Source organism: Mesoplodon mirus, assembly GCF_964341445.2.
Source record: "Mesoplodon mirus genome assembly, chromosome: 16".
Lineage (NCBI taxonomy): Eukaryota > Metazoa > Chordata > Mammalia > Artiodactyla > Ziphiidae > Mesoplodon > Mesoplodon mirus.
Genome location: NC_138992.1, coordinates 28,159,479 through 28,185,026, shown reverse-complemented (window position 1 = coordinate 28,185,026; position 25,548 = coordinate 28,159,479). Strand labels below are relative to the sequence as shown.

Sequence of the window (25,548 nt, the reverse complement as noted above, 5' to 3'; positions counted from 1 at the left end):
ATCAAAGAGCATCAAGTCAACCCCTGGAAAACCCTAGAGGTTTCTCGGCTCAGTGTATACTAAAATTTGAACAGAAATTAAAGGGACAGGTTGTTCCAAAAGACATTTGAAATTAGACTTTTAGCAGTTTTTTCACATGGAAAGTACTAGACTGTGCAACGTCATATGAGGTTTCTTAAAATTGTTTAAATACTTTTAGGCTTCTCTAACAACTTCAAATACTGCTGTTTAACATTCCTTCTCAAAACTTGCAATGGTTTATAAGTATCCCTAAATAAAGTTTTTAAGCTTTATGTTACACAAATCGTGCCTTTCTAATGTGTACTATTGCAGTAATCCCATTAGAGTAGGGGCTGATGGAAACTTATGACCTAAAATCTAAAATTACAATTTTTCTAGTAGGGTCTAGTTACATGCAGCTCATCAGAAGCTTCATTATATTTCAAGCTAAGGAAAATAAAGGACAGATTCAGAGGTTTCAGGACTCAGTGTTTCATACTTACAACCGAGGTATTTGAATGATGATGCAGTAAACCAGCATTAATTTCACTAAATTAAGAGAAGAGCCAGGGTAGAAGTCTGTGTAAAACCCACCAGAGTGGATATAAATAAAGATTGCCTTTATTAGTTAGGAGAGTTAGCATAGAGTGAAATGCAACTATGTCAAGTGCAGAACAGGACATTTCAAACAAGAACCAAGGCAGGTAATAAGAACTATGCTGAGAATATAGTGGCCTTTCAAATAGTACAGTGGTTAGCAGGTCTGAGGTTACAGTCTTGGCTCCCTTACTGTTGTGTGACCATCAGCAAGTCAGTAGAGCTATCTTTGCCTCAGTATCCTCACCTTTATAAAGGAGGTAACATCAGGCCCTATCTCAGAGTTGAGAGAAGTCAGAGGTTTAATAGAGGCCAAGATCTCAGCATAATATCTGAGAAAAGAATGTGAACTATTATGAGTATAAAAATTTGCCAACTAGGGGCTTCCCTGGTGGCACAGTGGTTGAGGGTCCGCCTGCCGATGCAGGGGACACGGGTTCGTGCCCCGGTCCGGGAAGATCCCACATGCCGTGGAGTAGCTGGGCCCGTGAGCCATGGCCGCTGAGCCTGCGCGTCCGGAGCCTGTGCTCCGCCACGGGAGAGGCCACAACAGTGAGAGGCCCGCGTACCGAGAAAAAAAAAAAAAAAAAAAATTTGCCAACTAGGATAGTCCAAGATGGAGGATGGAAGGAAGCTCAAATAAGGTACCAAGACACTGTATGTATATGGGTATATGTATGTATAATTATTTTAATTATATATCCTATACATTCATATAATAAATTTTAATTATATACATATTGTGTATATGTGTATATATATATATATATATATATATATATATATATACACACATACATATATAATGTACTACTTAAATGAAAGGCATTATCCAAAGACCACTGTCTACAGTAAACATAGTAGCTTTACACTTGTTTAGGTCATATGGCTAAACAAACTGAATACAATCATTTGTTGAGTACCTACATGGAAAGTCATCTACTTCAAACATTCAGAGCCAGGATTTAGGAAAACTGAGATCTAAATGTAAGTTTGAATTTGGTGGGGGTGGGGGGCGAGGGGAAATTACATGCTCTTTGTGCCCTACTTCCTTCCCCATCAGACAGGAGGAGAAAATATCTGACTTACCTATATCATATCTTTGTTCAGAGTATCAAATTAAAGATGAGAACAAAAAGAAAAGGTTAAAAGGTACCACATAAAATGTCTATTACTTTCTAGAGCCAAATAAGCCTAACCTTCAACAAATACTGCGTCAAACATGTAGCACCCCCTTCCAAGCACTATAAAGATGTTCAATTTATGAAGTGCACTAAACATGGTCTGTCATGACCGTTAGGGCAGTGACCACAAGGATGGGAAAAATCGTGGCCTGGGAGTAATTTTCATTCTCAAATTGCAATTAGGTAGGATGAATGGACTCAATCCAGAAATATATACATTGCTTTTCAGATAATTATAGAATTCTGTTTTATATGCCAAAAGTGCCCTTTATTTCAACTTCACAGGATATATATGCTATCAAAAATTGTTTCCTCCTGATTTATTTTAACTTAAAGTGTTACAACACTTCTTTAAAAGAAAACCCTCAGATTTGTAAAATATGTTGCTGGGAGCTTCACTGTGACATCTGACTATTTTAAAAATTATATCTTGTCCATCCACATAAAGAAATCTGAAGAAACATTGAGGCTTGTGTAAAATCATGTGGTCAAATAATAAGGAACTATAAAAATGTTGGCTTCATTTCTCATATGTTCAAGTGATGGATATTTGAAATCATTCTCAAAACAACTGAAATTAAAACTTGGACAAGTTTGCTGGGAATACAAAGCTAGGTGTTTAAAGGGCTTTTTCCCCCCCATCTAAAGGGGAAGAGAGAGAAGGACAACTACCTCAGAATAAAATAGGAAAGAAATGTGATAGTAATGAAAAAAGTTTAAAAAATTATAAACCAAATTAATATCTCTTATCAGATTTTAAATTCCTACCAGTAGCAGATCTCTCATCTTGGTTACTCCTTGTGCTTTTCCTTTTTTGGTAAGTTGTCACCCTTTCATATTAAGGTGGAACCAAGGCAGGTTAATAAATTTCAGACCTAAGAAAGACTTAGTTGAATTTTTCCAAATGTTGGAAAATGCATATCTCTCCACCCAACTAACAGAAAAGCATATGTAAGCTAATATATGTCTTGCCCTCCACTCAACCTCCATCCAAGGAAAACAAGGAGACTCTCTGAATCCCTTCACCCTCCAAATAGGCAAGAGCAGGAATAGGCAAACTTTTCCTGTAAAAGGCCAGATAGAAAGTATTTTAGGCTTTGTGGGCTACACCGTCTCTGTCTAAACCACTCACCTCTGTTGTAGAACAAAAGCACCCACAGGCAGTATGTAGGTGATTAAGCATGACTGTTTTCCAATAAAAATTTATTCACGAACCCTGAAACTTAAAGTTAGTATCATTTTTGTGCATCATAAAATACTATTCTTTTTGAATTTTTCCAACCAATGAAAAATTTGAAAGCTATTCTCACCTCAAGGGTCCTACCAAAAAGGTGACAGGACTGATTTTGCCACTGGTCATAGTATGTTGCCTATGATGCCTAGAGAATGATGGAAATCCATGGGGCACATTGAAGGAAAAAGGAAAAAAGAAAAGAATTTCATTTTTAAAACACCAAATGGTAGCATTAAACTTAGAGAGACATAGTGATGTCTTATACACACCATCTGGCTGTGTGTGTAAGACAAATATCAAATGAATTTGAGGACTCTGAAATTTAGTTATTTCAACATAGGGATAATATTACTTCAATGTTTTTCACAGTATATTGATAAAAACGGTGACTCCTTATCAGTTAGTAATAGGTCAAAATTCTACCCTATTTTAATAAGCTTTTAATTTCTTGATTATGTGTGGCACTGACTTGTCAGTGAAGGGGTTGACTGAAGAGAAAAAAATAATTTTCAAAATAATGTTTTGGCTAAAACCTGCATCATGTTTATATCTAGTCCTATGGTCTGATATCTTTACCCAGCTCTGTTTGTGAAGGTAGCTTTGAAGATAAAAGTAGATACAGCCTTCACTGTGCCATGTAGTGGCAGGCAACACTTAGGCTTGTAAGTGGACTTCTCAGGACTTCTGTTATCTACTCTGTAAATAGGGATAATACTATCTCCTTCATAGGATTGTCAGGAACAAATGAGAGAATGTACAGGAAAGCACTTTAAAAATTAAAGTGCAAAATAGATGCCTTACTTAGACAAAGGGAAACAGAGCACAAGGTAGCATCTACCTTTAACAGAGAATGATGCTGTCAAACTTGGGTCTATCCTGAAATTAATGGCTCATTCAAGAGAGCTACCAAACACACAAGAAAATTAAATGTAAGCTTGAAAAAGAATTCCTCTATTAAATATCCAAACAGACTTTTAACTTTCCAAATATTAGTATCATCATTTAAAAATTTTAAATATTTTATAAGTAGTATTGAAAATCACATAGCCATGTTTACCACAGGGAGGAAAATATACAGCTTAGCTCTTAGGATGTCTATTTGATAAAATTTGTCATCCAGATCAAATAGCAAGAAAGAGTACCCTTTGAGTTTTCTCTAGCAGTTACCCAATACAATTAAAAAAGGGTTATCTTGCAACAAGTAGTCATGGCACTGTTACCCTAGACCAGTATATTAAACATCTGCAGTGTGAAGGTGAATAACTGTAACTGAAGTTGTTAACAGTATCTCCAATCTGGCCTACATCTTAAATCCTTGATAGTTTAACCATACTGGTGCTTCAAATCATAATGCTCAAACTAAGATTGCTCAACTGCAGCTACATGAAGACCTCTGTGATCTTTCAAAAACACAAGTTAGTCATGTCATTTTCTTGCTTTAAAATTTTTCAATGGCTCCCTTTCACTTCCAGAATCAGTTCAAACCCTCGATTTTCAAACACAAGATCCTTCTTGACAGACATACCCATCTACTATCCTCATTTCATCACCATGTGTACCTTTCACCCTAGCCATGAAGTTTCCTTAAAACTCCCCATAATCTCCCAGCACCCAGACACCCATGACAATAATTCTTCTCATAGTTGTTAATAACTATGTTCATTATAATCACCCTATTAAATGGAGAGCCCATGAAAAAGACAGAGTGTGTCTTATTCTATTCAGTAGTCACAGGGTATGGGTACTTGACACAACAGATGACAATAGATGTATCTACTGAATGACTAACAAATTTAATATTAAATCTCTTTCAGGTTAGAATAAACACTGAAACAGAGTCCACCTCGTTTGTTTAAAACAAAAATACTTAAATTATAAAGAGCTCCATTTCCAAATTAGGCACCAATTTATTATAAACTACACTGAAGCTCTTATGTCTCATTTTTTGTCTTTCTATAAGACATAAAAATATGCATATTCCTGTAAATCAAGTAGAGATAAGGGTTGGAAGGAGAGATTGAACACAGCAGAAACTAGACTTTAAAATTCATACAAAGTCACAAAGAGGCCAATATTAAAGAAGTGAATAGCCAATAGCAGATAATACTGTGTTACCCAGTATTTTTTTTAGAGATACTCTTGAGAATTATTAGAACTAGAAGGTTATTATTCCATATCTGTTATGTATTTGTCTAAGCTTGCAAACCTAGTTACTGCAAAAGCTCAAATCACAGCTCAGAGTCCCTTCCAATTCAGTGCTCTTTTATTTTTATTTTTTATAAATTTATTTATTTATTTTGGCTGTGTTGGGTCTTCATTGCTGTGCACAAGCTTTCTCTAGTTGCGGTGAGTGGGGGTTACTCTTCGTTGCGGTGCGCGGGCTTCTCATTCGGTGGCTTCTCTTGTTCTGGAGCATGGGCTCTAGGTGTGCAGGCTTCAGTACTTGTGGCTCGCAGGCTCTAGAGCACAGGCTCAGTAGTTGTGGCGCATGGGCTTAGTTACTCAGCGGCATGTGGGATCTTCCCGGGCCAGGGATCTAACCCATGTCCCCTGCATTGGCAGGCAGATTCTTAACCACTGTGTCACCAGTGAAGTCCTCAGTGTTCTCTTAAAGTGATTTTCCACAAATTGATTTCTCTCTTTAGAAAATCAAATGTCTTGCAATCCTTAATGGGATTTAAACACTTAAACTGACCCTTCCTTCATAAGCCTCAATATGCACATTTGTTGGAGTTGGGGGTAGAGGGGGAGAAGAAACAGAATCAATAAGGTTTCTTCCAGATCTATGTGTACAGTTTTTAATTAGTTTAAGAGAGCTTCTACATGCCTGACAGAGGCCTTGTAGGGTTGTGAACACACACAGGTTGGTCAGTGAAAGTGTCTACTAATTGAACAAAACATCTCCTTTAAGAACTATTTGAAATATGCTGTTATTGCTTTCCTCAGCACAATGCAATAAGTTATTGCTTACCTTTATCTGAACTTTGTTTACAGACTGAAAAGATAGGAAATAGTTCACAGTATACCCAATTTAAATTAATAGAAAAGAACCCACAGCTAATGTCACGTTCAATGTTGAAAAGCTGAAAGCATTTTCTCTAAATATCAGGAACAAGACAAGGATGTCCACTCTCTCCACTTTTATTCAACATAGTTTTGGAAGTCCTAGCCACAGCAATCACAGAAGAAAAAGAAATAAAACAAATCCAAATTGGAAAATAAGAAGTAAAACTGTCACTATTTGTAGATGACTTCATACTATACATAGAAAATCCTACAGATGCTACTACAGAAAACAACTAGAGCTCATCCATGAATTCGGTAAAGTTGCAGGATACAAAATTAATACACAAAAATGTGTCACATTTCTATACACTAACAACAAAAGATCAGAAAGAGGAATTAAGGAAACAATCCCATTTACCATCACATCAAAAAGAATAAAATATCTAGGAATAAACTTACCTAAGGAGACAAAAGACCTGTACTCTGAAAGCTATAAGATGCTGATGAAAGAAGTCGAAGATGATACAAACAGATGGAAAGATATACCATGTTCTTGGATTGGAAGGATCAGTATTGTCAAAATTACTGTACTACCAAGGTAATCTACAGATTCAATGCAATCCCTATCAAATTACCAATGGCATTTTTCACAGAACTAGAATAAAAAGTTTTTTAATTTGTATGCAAACATAAAAGACCCCAAATAGCCAAAAGAATCTTGAGAAAGAAAAACGGTGCTGGAGGAATCAGGATCCCTGCCTTCAGGCTATACTACAAAGCTACAGTATTTGAAATATGGTACTGGGGGAGGGATGGAGTGGGAGTTTGGGGTTAGCAGATGCAAACGAGTATATATAGAATGGATGAACAACAAGGTCCTACTGTACAGCACAGGGAACTATATTCAATATCCTGTGATAAACCATAATGGAAAAGGATATAAAAAAGAATGTATATATGTATAACTAAATCACTTTGCTATACAACAAAAATTAACATAACATTGTAAATCAACTATACTTCAAAAAAATAGTATGGTACTGGCACAAAAACAGAAATATAGATCAATGGAACAGGATAGAAAGCCCAGAAGTAAACCCACACACCTAAGGTCAATTAATCTATGACAAAGGAGGCAAGAACATACAGTGAAGAAAAGACAGCCTCTTCAGTAAGTGGTGCTGGGAAAACTGGATGGCTACATGTAAAAGAATGAAATTAGAACATTCCCTAACACCACACACAAAAATAAACTCAAAATGGATTAAAGACCTCAATGTAAGGCCAGATACTATAAAACTCTTAGAGGAAAACATAAGCAGAACATTCTTTGACATAAATCACAGCAATATCTTTTGAATCCATCTCCTAGAGTAATGGAAATAAAAATAAACAAATGAGACCTAATTAAACTTAAAAGCTTTTGCACAGCAAAGGAAACCATAAACAAAATGAAAAGACAACCTACCGAATGGGAGAAAATATTTGCAAATGATGCAACCGACAAGGGATTAATCTCTAAAATATAAAAAACTCATACCACTCAATATCAAAAAAAGCAAACAACCCAATCAAAAAATGAGCAGAAGACCTAAACAGACATTTCTCCAAAAAAAGACATACAGATGGCCAAAAAGCACCTGAAAAGATGCTCAACGTTACTAATTATTAGAGAAATGCAAATCAAAACTACAATGAGGTGTCACCTCACACTGATCAGAATGGCCATCATTGAACAGTCTACAAACAATAAATGCTGGAGAGGGTGTGGAGAAAAAGAAACCCTCCTACACTGTTGGTTGGAATTTAAATTGGTACAACTGCTATGAAGAACAGTATGGAGGTTCATTTAAAAACTAAAAATAGAGCTACCATATAATCCCACAATCCCACTCCTGGGCATATATCTGGAGAAAACCATAATTTAAAAAGATACATGCACCCCAGTGTTCACATAAGTGCTATTTACAATAACCGAGACATGGAAACAACCTAAATGTCCATAGAAAGATGAAAGGATAAAAAAGATGTGGTATAAGGATTTCCCTGGTGGCACAGTCGTTAAGACTCCACACTCACAATGCAGGGGGTCCTGGTTCGCTCCCTGGTCAGGTAACTAGATCCCACATGCATGCTACAACTAAGAGGTCACCTGCCACAACTAAAGAGTCCACCTACCGCAACTAAGACCCTCATGCAACCAAATAAATAAATAAATAAATATTTTTAAAAGTATGAATGGTAGGAGATATTTTAAAAAATATGGTGTACTTATACAATGGAATATAAATCAGCCATAAAAAAAGAATGAAATAATGCCATTTGCAGCAACATGGATGGACCTAGAGATTACCAAACTAAGTGAAGTAACCAGAGAAAGACAAGTATATGATATCGCTTATATGTGGAATCTAAAAACTGATACCAATGAAATTATAAACAAAACAGAAATAGACCCACAAACATAGAAAACAAACCTGTGGTTACCAAAGGGAAAAGGGGGGGAGGGATAAATTAGGAATTTGGGATTACCATATACACACTACAATATATAAAACAGATAACCAACAAGGACCTACTGTATAGGGTTAGGGTTAGCACAGGGAACTATACTCAATATTTTGGAATAACCTATAAGGGAAAAGAATCTGAAAAAAATAGATATATATGTACATATAGCTAAATCACTTTGCTGTACACCTGAAACTAAACACTGTAAATCAACTATACTTCAAAAAAGACTTATGTATCATTCACACACAAAACAATTGAATAGAAAAGAATCACCCAATTATCCTCATTATCATCAATGCTGGTTCATTAAAAAAATTGAAAAGGGCTGTCACTTGGTCAATAGTAACCTACCAGGTTGCTCCATTATACCACCACCTACCTAGATAATCATGTTTAGCATTTCATCAAGAAATTTGTTTCTTTATCTTTAAATGATTTTAAATGCTAAAAGTAGTTAATATAAATGTCTTCATAAAATGCAAAAATAGTTTCAACTTTTAGCTTACCTGTTGCACAAATTTATAAAGTGATCCCTCTTTCAAACAAATTGAAAAGCATTCCAGGAAGCATACAGCCCAGGAACAATGAACATGGATTGTCAGCAGACACATGTTCCAGTATCAACTCCACCACCAGATTTTGAACAAGTGATTTAACTTCTCTAGGACTCAGTTTACTTGCTTCTCACAGTCATGTATCTACTTCATAAGTGGTTGAAAAGACTTAACCAGAAGGAAAGTGCTAAATAAGTCTTCATTATTACTAGTAAGCACATGGTGCCTTTCACAGAAGAGCAGCTAACGTTACTGAGCCCTCCCTCTTACTCTCAGAGACCCCAGCCACCTGGGATATGTCAATCATCCAATTCATATATATTTAGCCCCTATTAGAACACCAAGTTCTTGACTAGCTGACCTCAACCAATTAAACTGTGGAGATGGTGAGACCAAGCTTTTAGATACAACCCCCTAAAACTAAAATCAGTTGGCAAATGTTTTATCCCAGTCATAGGTGCATCAAAATATAGCCAGCTCTCTTGCAGAGATGGCTTTTATTGAGAAGAAAGCATAAGAATCGAAAGACTCAGCAGACAATCACATCTCAATTGTCTTCTGATAAGGGGACAAGAGGGCCACAGTTTGTGGTCCCTCTAAGGAACTATTTTTTAACCTTATCAAGTTCTGGTCAGGTTATTAACCGGCTAGGAGCAGCTCTTTCAATGTCAAGCCACTTTAGGACAATAAGCTTTCTCCAGCAAGCAGTAACCTGTTAACCTTCTGTAGAATGGACCCCAAGGCAAGGTCCCTCTTCAGGGAAGATAGCAGCTCAAGAAAGTACTCTTTCAAAGAATGCCAATTGAAAGTGAAGACCTTACCCCCCCACCAAAAAAAAAAAAAGACAGATTCTAAAACTTATCTAATAATGTGATTTTTGTTATTTTCTTTTCTCCAAGAGAAGCAGAAATGTATGGTTAAAGAAACACAGGAATTAGACTCAGCTCTGCTTCATACTGTGTGTCCTTGGGTAGGCTTCTGAACCATTCTGAGCTATCTTTTCAATGGTAAAATGTAAATATTTATCTGCAACATAAGATTGTTAAGAGAATATTGGAATAGCCATTCCCACCCAGAGTTTGAGAAGAGGGGCTAGGCTGGAATAACAAAAAGTGATTTCTGAAGGCATTCAGAATCCCAGAATGTTAGAGCAATGGTTTCATAGGCTCCCTTAGTTTTTACAGGTAAGGACACAGGGGCTCAGAAAATGAAGCTCACTCATTGTCAAAGAGTAAGTTAGAATACCTGATTGATCTCCATTCTTGAGCCAGCTGTAGACAAAGCCAACGGAAGGCCCCTCTCTGCCTGAGTAGGCACCATGATCCCATTTTTCTGTCAGTTAACACTCCCCTGCTCTTCCCTTCAAAGTCTGGTCCAAAATAAAGGCTTACAATGCTTCTACTCATGTAGAAGCCACATTTCAATCAGAATCTTTTGTCAAAACCTTTATCCACAAAATCAAAACATAAGGGAATTAGATTCTAAGATATCAAGACACAGTTATAAATTAGAGTACCATATGTGCCAGAATACTTGGCATCTTAGAGAATTAGGAAGAGGGAATTATGAGAAAGTGAAGGAGGCAGAAAAGGGGTTAGCAGAGAGCTGACAGCATTAGAAGCCTGACCTGACAGCCAGTGTAGTCTACCATGGTCAACTTACTAGAGTCCATATCAGATATATGATTAGTGATTTTGATATTGATCATTAATGAGGGACGTGGGGGAAAATACACATTTCTTCACAATATCCTAATATGCTTAGAGGATATTAAAATGTGTCTTTTACTAACAGCAAAGCCTTCTACTCCCGAATTAGCGACAGATAGAGACAACATAATTATTACACTGTAGCAGTGATTCCCCAGGTGCAGCCTCTGAGCCAGCCATGGCAGCATTACCTCAAAACTTGCTAAAAAGGCAAGTTCTAGGGCACCACTTCCGACCTACCAAATCAGAAACTCTAGGGGAGGACCCAGCAATCAGTGTTTTTACAGATGATTCTGATGCCTTCAGTTTAAGAACCACCTCACTTTACTCCCTTGCTGCCACTAGAGAACATTCTGAAACAAGTAAAGTGTCTCCCCAGCTTATGGATCCTCCATCCTCATCTTCCAGCATTCCACTCTCAAACCTTATGTGCCAACTCTCAGCTGACTGTCTGCTGTGAATGTCCTTTTCTCTCTTGCTCTTACTCACCCTACTCCTCCCTTTGGGATCGTTTCAGATAATAATATACTCTTTAGAAAATCTTAAGACTCACCCATCTCCAAGTGCACATTAGCTGACATCCATGGGTTCCCTGAGTACCCAGTGCATCGCTGTCACAATTCTTACCACATTGTATTCCCTTGCATTTTTTTCTAAAAACACACATTTGCCCCTGCATAGTGTACGAAAGGTATGCATTAAGTGTTTGCTACACTTATACACTTTATTAAGCAGTCTAAACTATCTCCCAAATTATAGTGTGCCCTCTCTTTCCTCACCAGATAAATACATACTATTAGCACCGGGAAAACGACCTAAGTGCCCCCTTCATATTACGCTTCCTTGACTGTAGTGCAACCTCTACTCCAAAATAAAGAACATGATAGGCTCCTTCAATGATCCCTAATCCATTTGCTAGTTTGCTAAAGATCAAACCTAAAGTAAAATAGCTCTAACACAATACATGATTTAGAACATTTCTGGTTTCTTTTAAGTGTAATCAGAATAGTCCCTAAATTTGAATATTATTTTTAGTTGGAAAAGTAACAATCATTTATCATCTCCAGGTTTCCCATCAAGGTCTCATCACTGGCACTTTCACACATCATGCTCATCCATTTCCTCTGGACCCCCTAACTCTTCACTACTGACCTAGCTACCCAGGCTAGATGGTGAAGGAAGGAGAGAATATAATTAAGTTACACAATTTCCATACCCTTTCATGACTGTTCTCACTTAAACGCTAACCTCTCCCTTCTCTTATCTCTCTTATAATTATATGACACACCAACCCCATTTGCCTGTGTGCTTCAGCAGCAGTTTAGATAATGGTGCTATATATTACTGTTGTCTAATTCTGTATCAGTTTCACATGCAACCCAACTGTGTATTCAGTCAATTTGTAAGAATCTTCTAAATAAAGACATTCTTTAGTTTTATTTTACTTCTCCTGTAATCCCACAAATACTGAGGTTACATCAACATATTTGTTAGAGGTCTGCATCTTCACAGATCTTTAAACAATTATAAAGACTTTATGTACTCAGAGTAATTATATATGTCCTCTTACTTGTAGTTCACAATTATCCAGATTTGATTTAAAACATCTTAAACATATTTCTGTTAATTCTAAATACCTTGATCTTTTTTCAAATGCATCATCACACTGCATGATTCAAGAATGGCAGGGGTTTCCAAAAGGACTCAAACTTGACATGCAGTAATTCTTTAAAAACACCTAAACACTGATCTTGGGGTTCACAAATTAAGGGATGGTTATACTTAACTTTGAATTTTCTTATACATTCAAAATTCCTAGTTTTTAAACCTATGTCTTTTCATTTCAAAAACAAACTATAGTATTCTCCTGGCCCGAAAGATATTTCTCACAAAGTGCCAAAACAAGAGCAGAATCATAAAATATAGCAGAGTGAAAACAAAAGTAGCAAGTTCACTGGATACAGAACTGCAAAATTTCATTTCCATAATTTTTTGCTTGCAAATGATTTTTAAAAATATACTGCCTCTGGCAAGACAATTATATATATTATTTTCTTATACATAAAACATTTTACTAGTCCATTTTCTTTCACTTCAGTGTATTTTTGATCCCCTTCCTCGTACATGAATAAAACAAAACCTTGACTAACATGAGGTAGATACTTTATAGATTGCTGATTAAACAACTGTTTAATGTCCAAGGCTAATTTCCTCACTTAGGTTTTGGATCCTATGTTCTTCTGTCTCTTTAATGATTTTGTTGCCTTAATCATCCCTCTCTTTCTCCACCTCAACTGGCTATTTCCCATTCAAGTCTCCCTCCATCTTACACACACACACACACACACACACGCACACACACACGACTTCCTAATTTGTGAACCTTCTAGCTATCATCAGATACTCTTTTTCAACAAGCTTAGCAGGGAAGGGAAAGAGAAGGAGGGTCTACAATCACCTGGCTGCTTCCCTAAGACTCAATGTACTCCCTGACACTGTAGCAATCAGCATAGCACTCCAACATTAACAATGAAACAACTCCCATCAAGGTCAACAACACTTGTTTAAACAGTACAACGTTGACATTGACCCCTTGATACTTCAACTCTTCCTACTTGCTTCTGGGACATCATTCCCTAATTTTCTATTTTCCTGGTGATTGTGTCATGGCCTCTGCCACAGGCTTTTCTTTCCTTGCTGTAAAATGTTCCCATTCTTCAGGCTTCAATCCTCAGAACTCTTTCTCTCTCAGTTGATATTCTTTTCTTCTTCTCAATAATTCAGTTCAGATCTCCCTTGACAGCTCCAGACCCTTACATCTAACTGCTTATTGGGTACCCTCCTCCCCAGGATGTCTCATACTTCCTCAAGCTCAATATGCCCCAAACCAACCATTCTCCACCATCATGATCTTTCTCTCCAGCAAATATGCTCTTCTTCCTATATTTTGTACCTTGATAAATTCTACTCTCCAGCTCTCAAGTCAAAATCGTAAGAGTAATCTTAATTTCTCCCTTCACTTTTGGCTAACATCCTCCAATTGGTTATGAAGTCCTATTGATTCTTCCTCAATATCTCTCTCCACTCCTCCATTTCCACTATAACTATCTTAGGTCATTTATTCATTCAAATATTTACTGAGCACCCAGTATGTGTCAGACACTATTCTGCATAACAAGAGCCTGAGCAATACAGACTAAAATTCCCTTCCCTCTTGGAACTTATGTTCTAGTGGGAGAGGTGAATAAAACAGATAAGTAAAATATGCAGTGTGTTAGTCAACCATAAGTGCTAAGGAAAGAAGGGAGGGAAGGAATGAGTGAAGGAGGGAGCAAAGAAGAGAGGGAGGGATAAAGAAGAGAAGGAAAAAAGGAAATATTGGAATAGAGAAGGTTAAAATTTATATAGATTGGCCAGGGAGGGTCTAGTGAGGATACAGCTGTTCTCTTTTTTTTTTTTTTTTTTTTACCCAGAAGATTGATCTTGCTGCCTTCATTGCAGACTCCACTCTGGCCCATCTTCCATGCAGCTAAAAGAAAAATATTTCCAAAAACCGTAACCTTTATCATTCCCTTACTTGTGATGCTTCGTTGACTACTTGTGGCTTTCAGGATGTTTCTACTACCTAAATTTAGCACATAAGGTCTGCAATGACCTAGTCCCCACCAACCTAACTGGTTTTTTAGTTTTCTGATTTTACAGTGGAACTGCACTCAACCACCTGCATCTTACTTCACAATGAATGATTTTTTTGTGCATATCCATACTTTTCCATGTGTTTTTCTTTTCCTTTTTTCTACCTATAATACCTAATCCTAATAATTCTGCAAACACCCACAGTTTTTTTTTAAGTGGCAGCTCCTTCATTGCTGAAATCCACCCAACCATTAGATAGTGCATTTTACTTAGGTGGTAACTTCATCCATAAAATAGAAACACCATAATCTACTTTCCACACTTATTTGAAAAATAAAATGAGAAAAAGTCATCTAATAGAGTAGCTGGCACAGAATGGAAGCTAAATAGTTAGCAGCATTTACCACATAATACACTTTACTTAACTATCTGTCTTTCCACTAGACCAGGCTTTCTCAACCTCAAAACTACGGACATTTTGGGCCAGATAATTCTTTGCTGCAGGAGGCTGTCCTCTGCACTGTAGAACGTTGAGTGGTACCCATGGCCTTTGTCTACCAGAAATCAGTAGCACACCTCTACTTGTATTAACCAAAATGTCTCCAAACACTACTAAAGTGTTCCCGAATGGGCAAAATCACCCCTGGTAGAATGTCACTGCACTATGCCATAAGCAACTCAAGGACAGAAACTAGTTATTACTCATTATTGTATCTCCAGGTATCTAGTACCAAAGTCAGCACATAGTAGGTGTTCAATAAATGCACATCAGTAAAAACCACAATCCTGCCATCTAGCACCATAGATTAATTTTACCTATTTTTGAAAAGTATGTAAATGTATATATTATTTTATAGCCTCTTTCACCCAATGTTATATTGTGAGATTTATTTATGATGCTTCATATTGCAGTAGTTCATCTCTACTTCTATATATACTTTTTAAAATACTCTATTGTTTGGACATTTGAGTTGTTTCCAATTTGTAGCTAGTATGACTAGTGCCATCATGAATAACCTTCTATATGGTTTTGGTTACAAGTCAGGATAGCAGTTTTGTTGAAGAAGGAGAAAGGGGAGTGATTGGGAAGGATATATTGAGGGTTCTTGGGGTACTGTTAACATTTCTTCTTGAGTGGTGGTAACATATGTGTGTCCACTTTATGATAATTCATTGAACACTCCATTTATGATCTGTGAACATATTCTGTGTTATCCTTCACTTGAAGGTTTTTATTTATGTTACTAAGAAAATAGTTGTGCAATTAGAGGAAAAAAGAAGGCCAAGGATTCTGGTAAATATTCTGCAATGCCAATATTCATGAAAAAAATAAATGTTTACCTTAATTTGTATCAAAGAAAAGCATATTAAAACAAAAAAATTTTTATCCTTTTTGTCCATTTTGTCCATATCCTTTTTATCCATTTTATCCTTTTTATCCATTAATACCCAGTGTTGGTGAGATGCAAGGGAAAATGTCTGCTATTAGTAAAGACATGAACGAGTACGACTTTCTCAGAAGGCCATTTGGCAATATATATCAAAAGTCTTTAAAATATATTTTATGTTTGTATCTCAATTATATCTCAGTAAAGCTGGAAAAATACGCTATGTTTAAAAGCTTATCTTATGAAAATAAATCAGAAAAAACATGTAAAACTATACATGTGTGTATAAGCAAAAGAATCTGTACACAAGGAAATTCTTCATATAACTGCTTATAGTGGTGAAAACTAAAAGCAAATTTTCCACAAATAATTAGCCAGATTATTATGGTATATCCATTCAGTAGAAAACATGCAGTCATAATTAATGACATGAAAAAATGCTCATAATTCATTAAATTACAACAAGTTACAAAACAGAATGATGACTCATTTGTAAGGAAAGAAAGACATAAATATGCACGGAAACAAAATGTCAAGAATAGAAGCCAGAATATTACTCAGCCATAAAAAAGAACAAAATAATGCCATTTGCATGGATGGACCTAGAGATGGTCATACTGAGTGAAGTAAGCCCGACTGAGAAAGACAAATATCATATGATATCACTTATATGTGGAATGTAAAAAAAAAAAGATACAAATGAAATTATATACAAAACAGAAATAGACCCACAGACATAGAAAACAAACTTATGGTTACCAAAGGGAAAAGGGTGGGAAGGAATAAATTATGAGTTTGGGATGAACATATACATGCTAATACATAAAGTAGATAACCAATAAGGACCTACTGTATAGCGCAGGGAACTATACTCAATATTTTGTAATAACCTATAAGGGAAAAGAATCTGAAAAAATAGATACATATGTATAATTGAATCACTTTACTGTACACCTGAAAGTAACACAACACTGTAAATCAACTATACCCCAATAAAAATTTTAAAATTATCTAGAGAAGATTATAATTCCTAGCTAAATTTAAATGTTAATCTGAGCAATAAATATTATTGTATATATATACAAGTGTGATTATAAAAAAAAAAATAGAAGCCGAAATGTTGACTTTTCTTATCTCTGAGTAGTATTTATTTTTGTTTTTGCTTTTTATTTTTTTAAAGTTCTATGTACTTTCCAAGCTTTCTGCAAGGAATATGTATAACAATTTTTAAAATTAAGCTTTTTCATGTAAATGAGTTTATCAATGAATGAGAAAGAAAATATGAGAGAAATCTCACCTAACAGTATCAGAGACAATGGCAACTCAGTGTTGTAGTATGTTTTTTTCCACACTATGCCGCAAATGATTATTGAATTGGTTTTTAATAAGCATGTTTGAATTTTATAAGATCCACACTGTGTGGACCAAGAAGCCAACCTCAGCCAACATTTTATAGAGCAAGTCTTCCTTTGGAAGAAAGGTTTTTCTTTACAATGAAATCTTTCTTTAGTGATTAGGAAATAGATGAGCAAGTTTCACTTAGAGGATTTTTTAAAGCTACTGTTGCTTGAAGTCTAATCTTCTCTACTGTCTAGCATTAACCTTCTAAAACAAAAAGTCAATATGATTTCAAATTCTAAGTTTGTGATAGCTTTTCCAATTTAAATCTGTGTCATCTTCTGTATGGAATACAAAGAACAATGCAATATATTTCAAGCATCTATGAAAAAGAGCCAATATTACTAAGAATGAACCATAATCATCTGAAGTCATATACTGAGAATTAAGAAATAATTTTCCACTTTCACTGTGCTTCAAGGAGCCTTGTTAATAAGCACTTCCCGCTTGTACCAGATAAGTAATGATTTCTAGGTCAGTGAACTGCAACATCGATTGCATTCACTTACGATAAGTATAACCATAGCAAACCCATTTTCACATGTAGATTCTCTTTCCAAGGCTGATTTACAGTCATTGCTCTCCTCTCCATTTCTGAGAAAAGGGATCAACTTAACCAAAATATTTGTGTTAAGCCCTGCCTCGGGGTATCTCTCTAAGGAAGACCCTGTTGATAAGACTATGAGGTATTGCTGAATGACCACCCATTCCAGTTTGCCCAGGACAGCCCTTCTTTACACCCAATGTCCCTGCATAGCTACTAACAGCAGCCACTTTCAATCCCCAATGTCCCAGGTAGAGTAATAAATTATATGGTCACCCTATTGTCCATACACATTGTGTAGAGTGCTAGGCATAGAACTTGGAATAAATGCCTGGAGCTATCTACACTCTTATCTTCCTTGTGCACTGATAGTCTGGAATAAAAAACACACAGAATATTCATGGGCTCAAATCCACCCCCCCATAGGTGGTCTAAAGCAATCTGAAGAGGAATCCATTTCAAGATGGACACATCCTCCTATGAAGGTTCAAAAACTATGAGGATACACATTACGAGCTAGCCCAAATCATACACCTTAAGGATAAGGTACATATTTGAAAACAATGGCCAATCTATTGAGACTCTGGGGGAGCCCTACCCCTCTAGTTATTAATCCAAACAATTCCATAAAATGGAAGTTCATACAAATCTCCTCTAAATCCATATGTCTCTATCTTCCTAATGGCAAAACTATTCACCTAGTCACCTTAGCTAGAAACCTTAGTATCAAATTTGATTCTCTCTTTATTCTGTGAAATTAGTTACTTACTAAGTCTCATTGATTCTATTTTAAAAGTCTCTGGAATTCATTACCCAAAACCTTTCATCAGAACACAGTTACTCATCTGCAATTGTTACAATAGCCTTCTCCAATTCATTTCCTGCACTTCTGCAAGAATTATCTTAAATAAAGCAATTGCTTTAATTCACTGTCTGCTCAGAACCCTCAGATAATATCCGGACTTCTTAACATTGCACTCAAGACTTTTATCATTTGCACTCAAGCCTCCCTTTTCACCTTCAATTCCAACCACACCTCACACTAAGCAGCTACTACTCAATGGTTCTCCAGGGATGGTACTGTTCCCCTAGGAGGCATCTGGAAATTTTTAGGGACATTTTTTATTGTCACAGTGATTTGGGGGAATGAAGAAGATTTAATGAGAAGGGACTAAGAATGTTAAATGTCCAGCAATGCAGGCCAAATTGCCTTGCCAAGATGCCAATAGCATCCCCAAAGGAGACTTCTTGTTTCCCAAACACATTATTGTTACAAACGTGTCTCTTCTTCTTCCCAGATTCTATATAACCTTCCTCTAGTAGTTCTGCCTTCTTCCAAAATAACATTGTCCTTGGATGATAAAATTCAAACTCTCTTCTTACCTAAAGACCTCAGCTGATTTAATAGTCATGCACACAGTGTGTTCATTGGAGATAATTAAATCACTCCCATAACATACCAGTTGCCTACTGATCTAGTACTTAGTGTATTGAATTATGATTAAACATCTTACCCATCTGTCATTTCATTCCATGTTCCCCTTTTTTCTCCTTCTATCCCCTAAAATTTGAGCTCCTTAAAAAGGGGGATATTCCTTTGGTATCTTACTCATTTTTGTAAACTCCAATTTTTACCATTTACCCAGAAGTTAAGAATAATTCTATAATGAGAAGTGACTTTTTGGACTAAAAGGTAAAAAATTGTACTTGCATTCCTATGTATAGAATGCCATTCCCTAATAACCTTTTTGTGGTTGCTAAACTTAGAATACTTTGAAGTAAACTAAATATTTTAGTTATACCTTTTATCAGCAGTGGTGTTTTAAATTCATGTATTAAATTACAGATTAGACTAATTCAAGTATTACAAACTCAAGTATAAGAGAAAAAGAAGCTACAGACACTGTGGTAAGCTCAAGAGAATGTTCCCAATATAAAGGTATTTAAATCCCTTTATTTTTTGATAAGTGCTGAGTGAGTATGCCTTACAAAGATCTGCCTACCATGCTTGTGTTTGAGATACATGCTATGAAAAAATACTTAGGTAATCTTAAAAAGTGTGTGTATACCATATACTTCTATACAAGAGATAAAATAAAAGTGTACTTATACCACCTCACTTATTTTTTTTAAGTTTAAGCTTAAACTATTTCTGTAGCATATTAAAATTGTACTCTTTCTTAATCAAAATTTTCAACTTAACTCCCCCTAAGTTGCATAAACAATAAAATAGGGTGGACAAAAGTTGACTGCTCACTTGCACATCTGTTCATATCTGGGGCTCGGTGTCCATAGTACCCGGATGGGCAGGAATGCAGGCACTCTCCATACTGGCGCATGCCTTCTCTTCGGAGAAAGAAGAATAACTTCTGTTGACATCGGCTGCACCCATTGTCCTTTGAACAAGACAAGCATCCCTTGCAAATGGGATTTGATACATAACTAGCTGTAAAAGAAAAAAGACAAAATACATTTAAATATGAATATGATCAGACTTCTGGTCAATGCAACATGCTGAAAAGACAAGTGTCTCTTGTCCTTTTACTTTAATCACATAGAAATGCTAAACAAAATAACCTCTGCCACCCTCCAAAAAAAAATGGTTAATACACAACCAAACTTAGAAACAAAGAGGAAACCCAGAGACAGAGTTGAGGCTGGAAGCTCAAACTGAATGGCTCATGGAGATGCTAGAGCAGACAGAGGCAAACCTCAGTGCAGGGTCCTGAGTCCAGACCAAGAAATATGCATGTAGAATCACGTTGCTATAAACTTGAAACTAACACACTATCATAACTCAACTATACTTCAATATAAAAAAGAAAAGAAATATGCATGTAAAGAGCTGATGCTTGTCTCTATGGAGACTGGAGTCATAAAGGCTTGTGTGTCCATAGAAAAAGCACTAGAAGCCCCCACTCCAGCTGACCAGAGAAGAGGTTTCCAACCCTGGATTGTGGCATAGAGAACGTGAGCACAGGAGAGAAAAATATAACACATAAGAGAAAGCTACCCCAAATCTATGAGACATCCAAGTGTGGTATCCAAGTTTAAATCATCAATGTAGTATGGGGTCCCTAAGTCAAGAGGTTAACATAAAACACTTGCCCAGATCCAGCAAAATCCACGAAGAAAAAAGCATGAAACAACCCTACAGAAATTTTCTACAATCCTGAGACCTGGGACTTTCATGAAACCACCTTAACATCAAAATGAACAAATCACATGTGCAAGCAAACCTCAATGAGGAAGAGTCAGTCTGAGTAAGAGATTTCATACCTAAAGAATCAGAAATAACAGAACCATCTGAAAATGACTTTAAAATGAGTATCTTTAGAGTATTTGAAGAGATGAAATGACTAGAAATCACATGGGAAGAAGCAATATCATAAAATGGGCAAATTAGATAAATTAAAATTCTAAAACAAAAAAATTCTAAGGACAAATTAAATGGTAGACTGGGAGAGGGACTTAACTAGAAAACAGGCTTAAAGAACTGTGGCACAAAACAAGATATAAATATTAAAAAGATAAGCATGTAAGAAAAAACAGTATCTGAAATATATGAACATTATGAAGTTCACTACGGCTAGTGACAAAAATGGTAATTTAAAAGAAAACAAATTCTGTTTCTAGCCCTGGTATAAAATTCAGAAATGATACAATCTGAAATCCTAGTATAATTTCTAAAGTATGAAAAGTTCATGTAAGGTCATAAGCTTAAGGCCACACTGACTTCATTTTATTGAGTTAACCCACAAAAGAAATAAGACAAGGAATAGAAAATTCATCAGTTTTTGAAACTTTCTGCTTTGAGACTACATCCTATTTGCCCTACATATCATCTTTATTGCATGTAAAATTAATACCAAGCCGACAGTATTCAGACTAGCAGCTATACAACAAAGTACACTGTATACCACACCAGTCCTTATTTATAATGATTTAACATCCAATATATTTACAACTACTTGAGGCAGATCTATATAGGTTTCAGTTCCACAACATGCTCTCCCCACTTCTCCTGGGCTCCCTGACTTGTTCTTGCAGCCTCTCTTCCAGAGAGATCTCCAAACAAGGGCTTAGTCTAACCTTTCAGAGAAGGGGCCAAAGAAGAACCAAGACACACAGAACCAGAAATCATGGCCAAGATGACCCTTTGAATTGGGCATTAAGATCTACTTCTTCTCATTTATTCCAGGACTTTGTTCTATCAACTGTTCAAAACTGCTTTTATTTACATAGTGAATCTATGTTAGAGACTTTCTCTTGCTTGCAAACCTATCTATGCTTCCCAACTAATTTCTTATTTACCACCTTATTTTCTTAAACCTGCAATTGTGGAGCAAAAAAGAATCAATTCAGATGAAAAATCACCTCCTCAGAATTCCTAATAAAATTTTGGCAAACTTTCCAGATACCCCTTTATATATGTACACATATACAATATTTACAATATGTAATTGGTATTTTTCATAACTGTGATCAGACTTTACATGAAGTATGATAACTTGCTCAATTTCAATCAAGTTGTGAACATCTTCTCATATCAATGAATCAGACCAATATCACTCATATTTCTTGGAAGTGTCAGTTTTATCTGCAGCCTCAAGCTACCATCCCCACCATGTAATTATCCCCAACACTACTTTTATGAAGACCACAACTGGTTTTCAGATCCTCAATTCAAGACCTCATTCTCAGTCTCTTGTCCTCCCAACTCCTGTAGCTGGGTCATTACTGAAAGTATTCTTCCTCTTCTAGATTAATGATAATGTCTCCTTCTAAAGATTTAATTCCAACCCTCACTCTTGTAATTTCCACTAATCTTCTCATAAGTCAGGCCCTTATTACTTCTCACTTAGACAGTTATAGTACCCCAACTCCCCACGCACCTTTCTCTACGTTCGATTGTTGGCTCAGCTTTTCTGCTTTTATTTTCATCATAGGATCTCTGTTATCCCTTACTCTCATGAAATAATTATGACTTATAAAGCATTTTCACATAGCCAACTGGAAATAAGGTTAGACTATTTACAATTTCCCCAGCTGCCTACTGAAGAGGTTTTATTCTGACATTTTGTTATTCGTGTCCTGAGCAGGTTGTAAGGAGTGAGTATGTAAGTTTCAAAAACTGGGATACAGACCAACTTCTGTGTAAGGAAGAGGTAAAAACTGAGAGTGGGGTGGGTAGGGTGCAGAACACGGGATGAAAGGAACAGAACTAGGAAGACTCAGCAGCTGTATGATGGATGAAATGGCTTTGGCAGAGGAAGTGGTGACTGGGGAGAACCCAACACATTTTAATTTTCAGGGCTGCCTATGAACATAACCCACCTTAAGAACAAAGACCCTGTGGCATGATATTTGGGGAAGCAATTTATGACTCTCTTGTGAAAGAAAAAGTCCTTATGTAGGAGCAACCAGGAGACTAAAGCAAGGGCAGGAGCTGCTGGCTGGAGCTGCATCAAAGGCAGCCCCACACTGCAGGGTCCTCTGCAGCACGTCTAAGAATAGTTCACTGGCTGCCTTCTGCTCTGCAACTTAACTACAAATATGAAAAGGTACTATCAAGGTTATCCAAATCCCAAACTTAGCTTCATAAGTAAAAGGAGAATTTGGAAGATCTACATACATAGCAAAATGGTTTAAGGAGAAGATTCTCTGTACCACAGTCATCACAAAGTAAAACTGAAGCTATACTTACTTTCAGTTCAAAAGTTAAACCAAGAGCTCTTTATCACTATAAATCACACTCTGTAGTAAGAAGTATGGAGAAAAGAGAATTACAGAGCTAAGAGAATCATCATAAATTAAAGGCTTTTTGTTTTGTTTTATGTATCAGAAGCCAACTTTCATCCTGACCACAAAGGTTTCAGAGTCAACAAATTGTACTCTACATTTTTTAAAAGGTATTCTTAAAATCAATAAAGCATTGCTTTATTTACCTGAACCTTAACTGACAATGAAAATGAAATAGGGAATACTTAACTGAGTCCATATCTTAGATATCTTTATAACCCTACACTGGAGGAATTCTCTTAAAACAAAAGTGATGTGAGCCACACCCAACCTAAGCCCTCTCTCTTCCCTTCCCCCAATCTTCTTCAACCATGCTCCTCAATACTGAAGGACAAGAACATATGTAATTTTGGCAATTTGAAGCTTTGTGCCCCAAACCTCAAATGGACTTTTTGGTTTAATTAACCGTAGTCCACTGTCAACTATCCTAGTCACCTCTATGTTGTAAATCAATAGCTTAATTCAACAAGAACTTCTTCATCCGTTATATGGTGACTACACCAATCTCTGTATCTAAAGCCAGGCAAAAATAGACCTTTAAGCATGACTAGAGTAATTTATTTTGTCAGGATCTTAATAAGTCAAATGGCTCTGCCTATTTCTATGAGATTTAATTCAAGTGTGCAGGTGAATAAACAAATCTTAATTCCCAGCTTTGATGACCATGTTTATTTGCTCTCCCCGTAAGCTTCAACTTTTCCAACCCTAAAGCCTGCTGAGATCCAGAGCCTCATCACTCCAACCAAAACACTTTTCTAAATCTAGATCCACCCAAAATTCTAAAGATGAAATATATCTCATAAAACATTAAAAATCTTCAAAAAGGTGCTAGACAGTGGTGTAAACACAAATCCACACATATCTCCCCGACAGGGAAAGGAATATATAGATATAGAAAACAAAATCATGAGGTATAAACCAGGTAACAATTACTTATATCACTAAGTATATAAGGAGAAAAAAACAGCATAAGTAAAACTCTTTACTCTTGATTCTAATTAGCTGATTTGTATTCCTCTTAAATTGCAAAGTAAGTTTGGTTTTTCATGAATCCTGATATTTTAAGTTTGATCCTTTGTTAAATCAAACCCAGTTATTCACATTTTATCCCATAGAACAATTTATGTAGGTGTTGAAGGCCCATCTGTTTCTAATATACTCCTAATACTTTTTAAAAGTGTTCCCCTGTTTCTGGAGTAGGCCCTGCCAAACAAGAAGAAATCTAAATTCCTGCTAGGTGAAGGCATCCATTCCTGACAAAGAGTACAGATTTCTAATCCTGAAAATAATGGGACTGAACAATGGGCTGTTGGCATCTTAGCCTCACTCCATATTTGCAGGTTAAATAATGTTACAAGTTCAACAGCTTTTTTAAAAATGAAAAACTACTATTAACTTCATTGATCAATCTTATTATAAAATTGCTAATATATTTATCTCTGCCCAATCCCAAATTCAAGATATATATTTAGAAACCAAAACCCTATCCCTGGCACCAATGACAGGGAACTTGCATGTCAGATTCTATACAAATCAAGTCGGGCATAGATTCTTCCACTACAGCTTGGCAACACTGGGGGAAAAAAAAATGTGTAATCATGTATACTCCCAAGCTCAAACTCAACTAAGCAATCAAGGTCGTGAATTAAGGAGCCACACAAGATTTGACCAAAATGAGAAATGCCTATCTTAGGATACTTTCCTTAGTTTTACATTAAATTGTAAGTATTTATAGAAAATAAAATAATCTGATCTTTGATGCAGAGACAACAAATGTTAACACTCTGGATGTTCACCATTATAATCATTATGCCTTAGAAAATAGATGTTAAAATTAACAATGTTAATAAAGCTTTGACAGAGATAAATGTCTAAATGTCCATTAAAGTTTTAGAGGAGGTAAAATAACATGAATTTAGTCTAGAAAAACTTTTGAGAATAAAGGTCAAATGTGCCAAAAATCCCAAAATTTTATAACCTGT

The 25,548-nt window shown here is 36.1% G+C and overlaps 1 protein-coding gene across 3 annotated transcripts in view; it reads right to left on the bottom strand.

The window, feature by feature from the left end:
- RSPO2 (R-spondin 2) overlaps positions 1–25,548 on the bottom strand; it is a gene marked incomplete at its 5' end in the record, with an annotated part of 157,428 nt that overhangs the window by 64,883 nt on the left and 66,997 nt on the right. The window contains one exon of one of the 3 annotated variants that reach the window (XM_082601536.1): positions 20,022–20,206. The exons of 1 other annotated variant lie outside the window; for it this stretch is intronic. In XM_082601536.1, the coding sequence (XP_082457662.1) occupies positions 20,022–20,206 (185 nt within the window). Of the gene's footprint in view, positions 1–20,021; positions 20,211–25,548 lie in introns of all 3 variants that reach the window. One more of the 3 variants, XM_082601537.1, reaches the window with a different exon arrangement.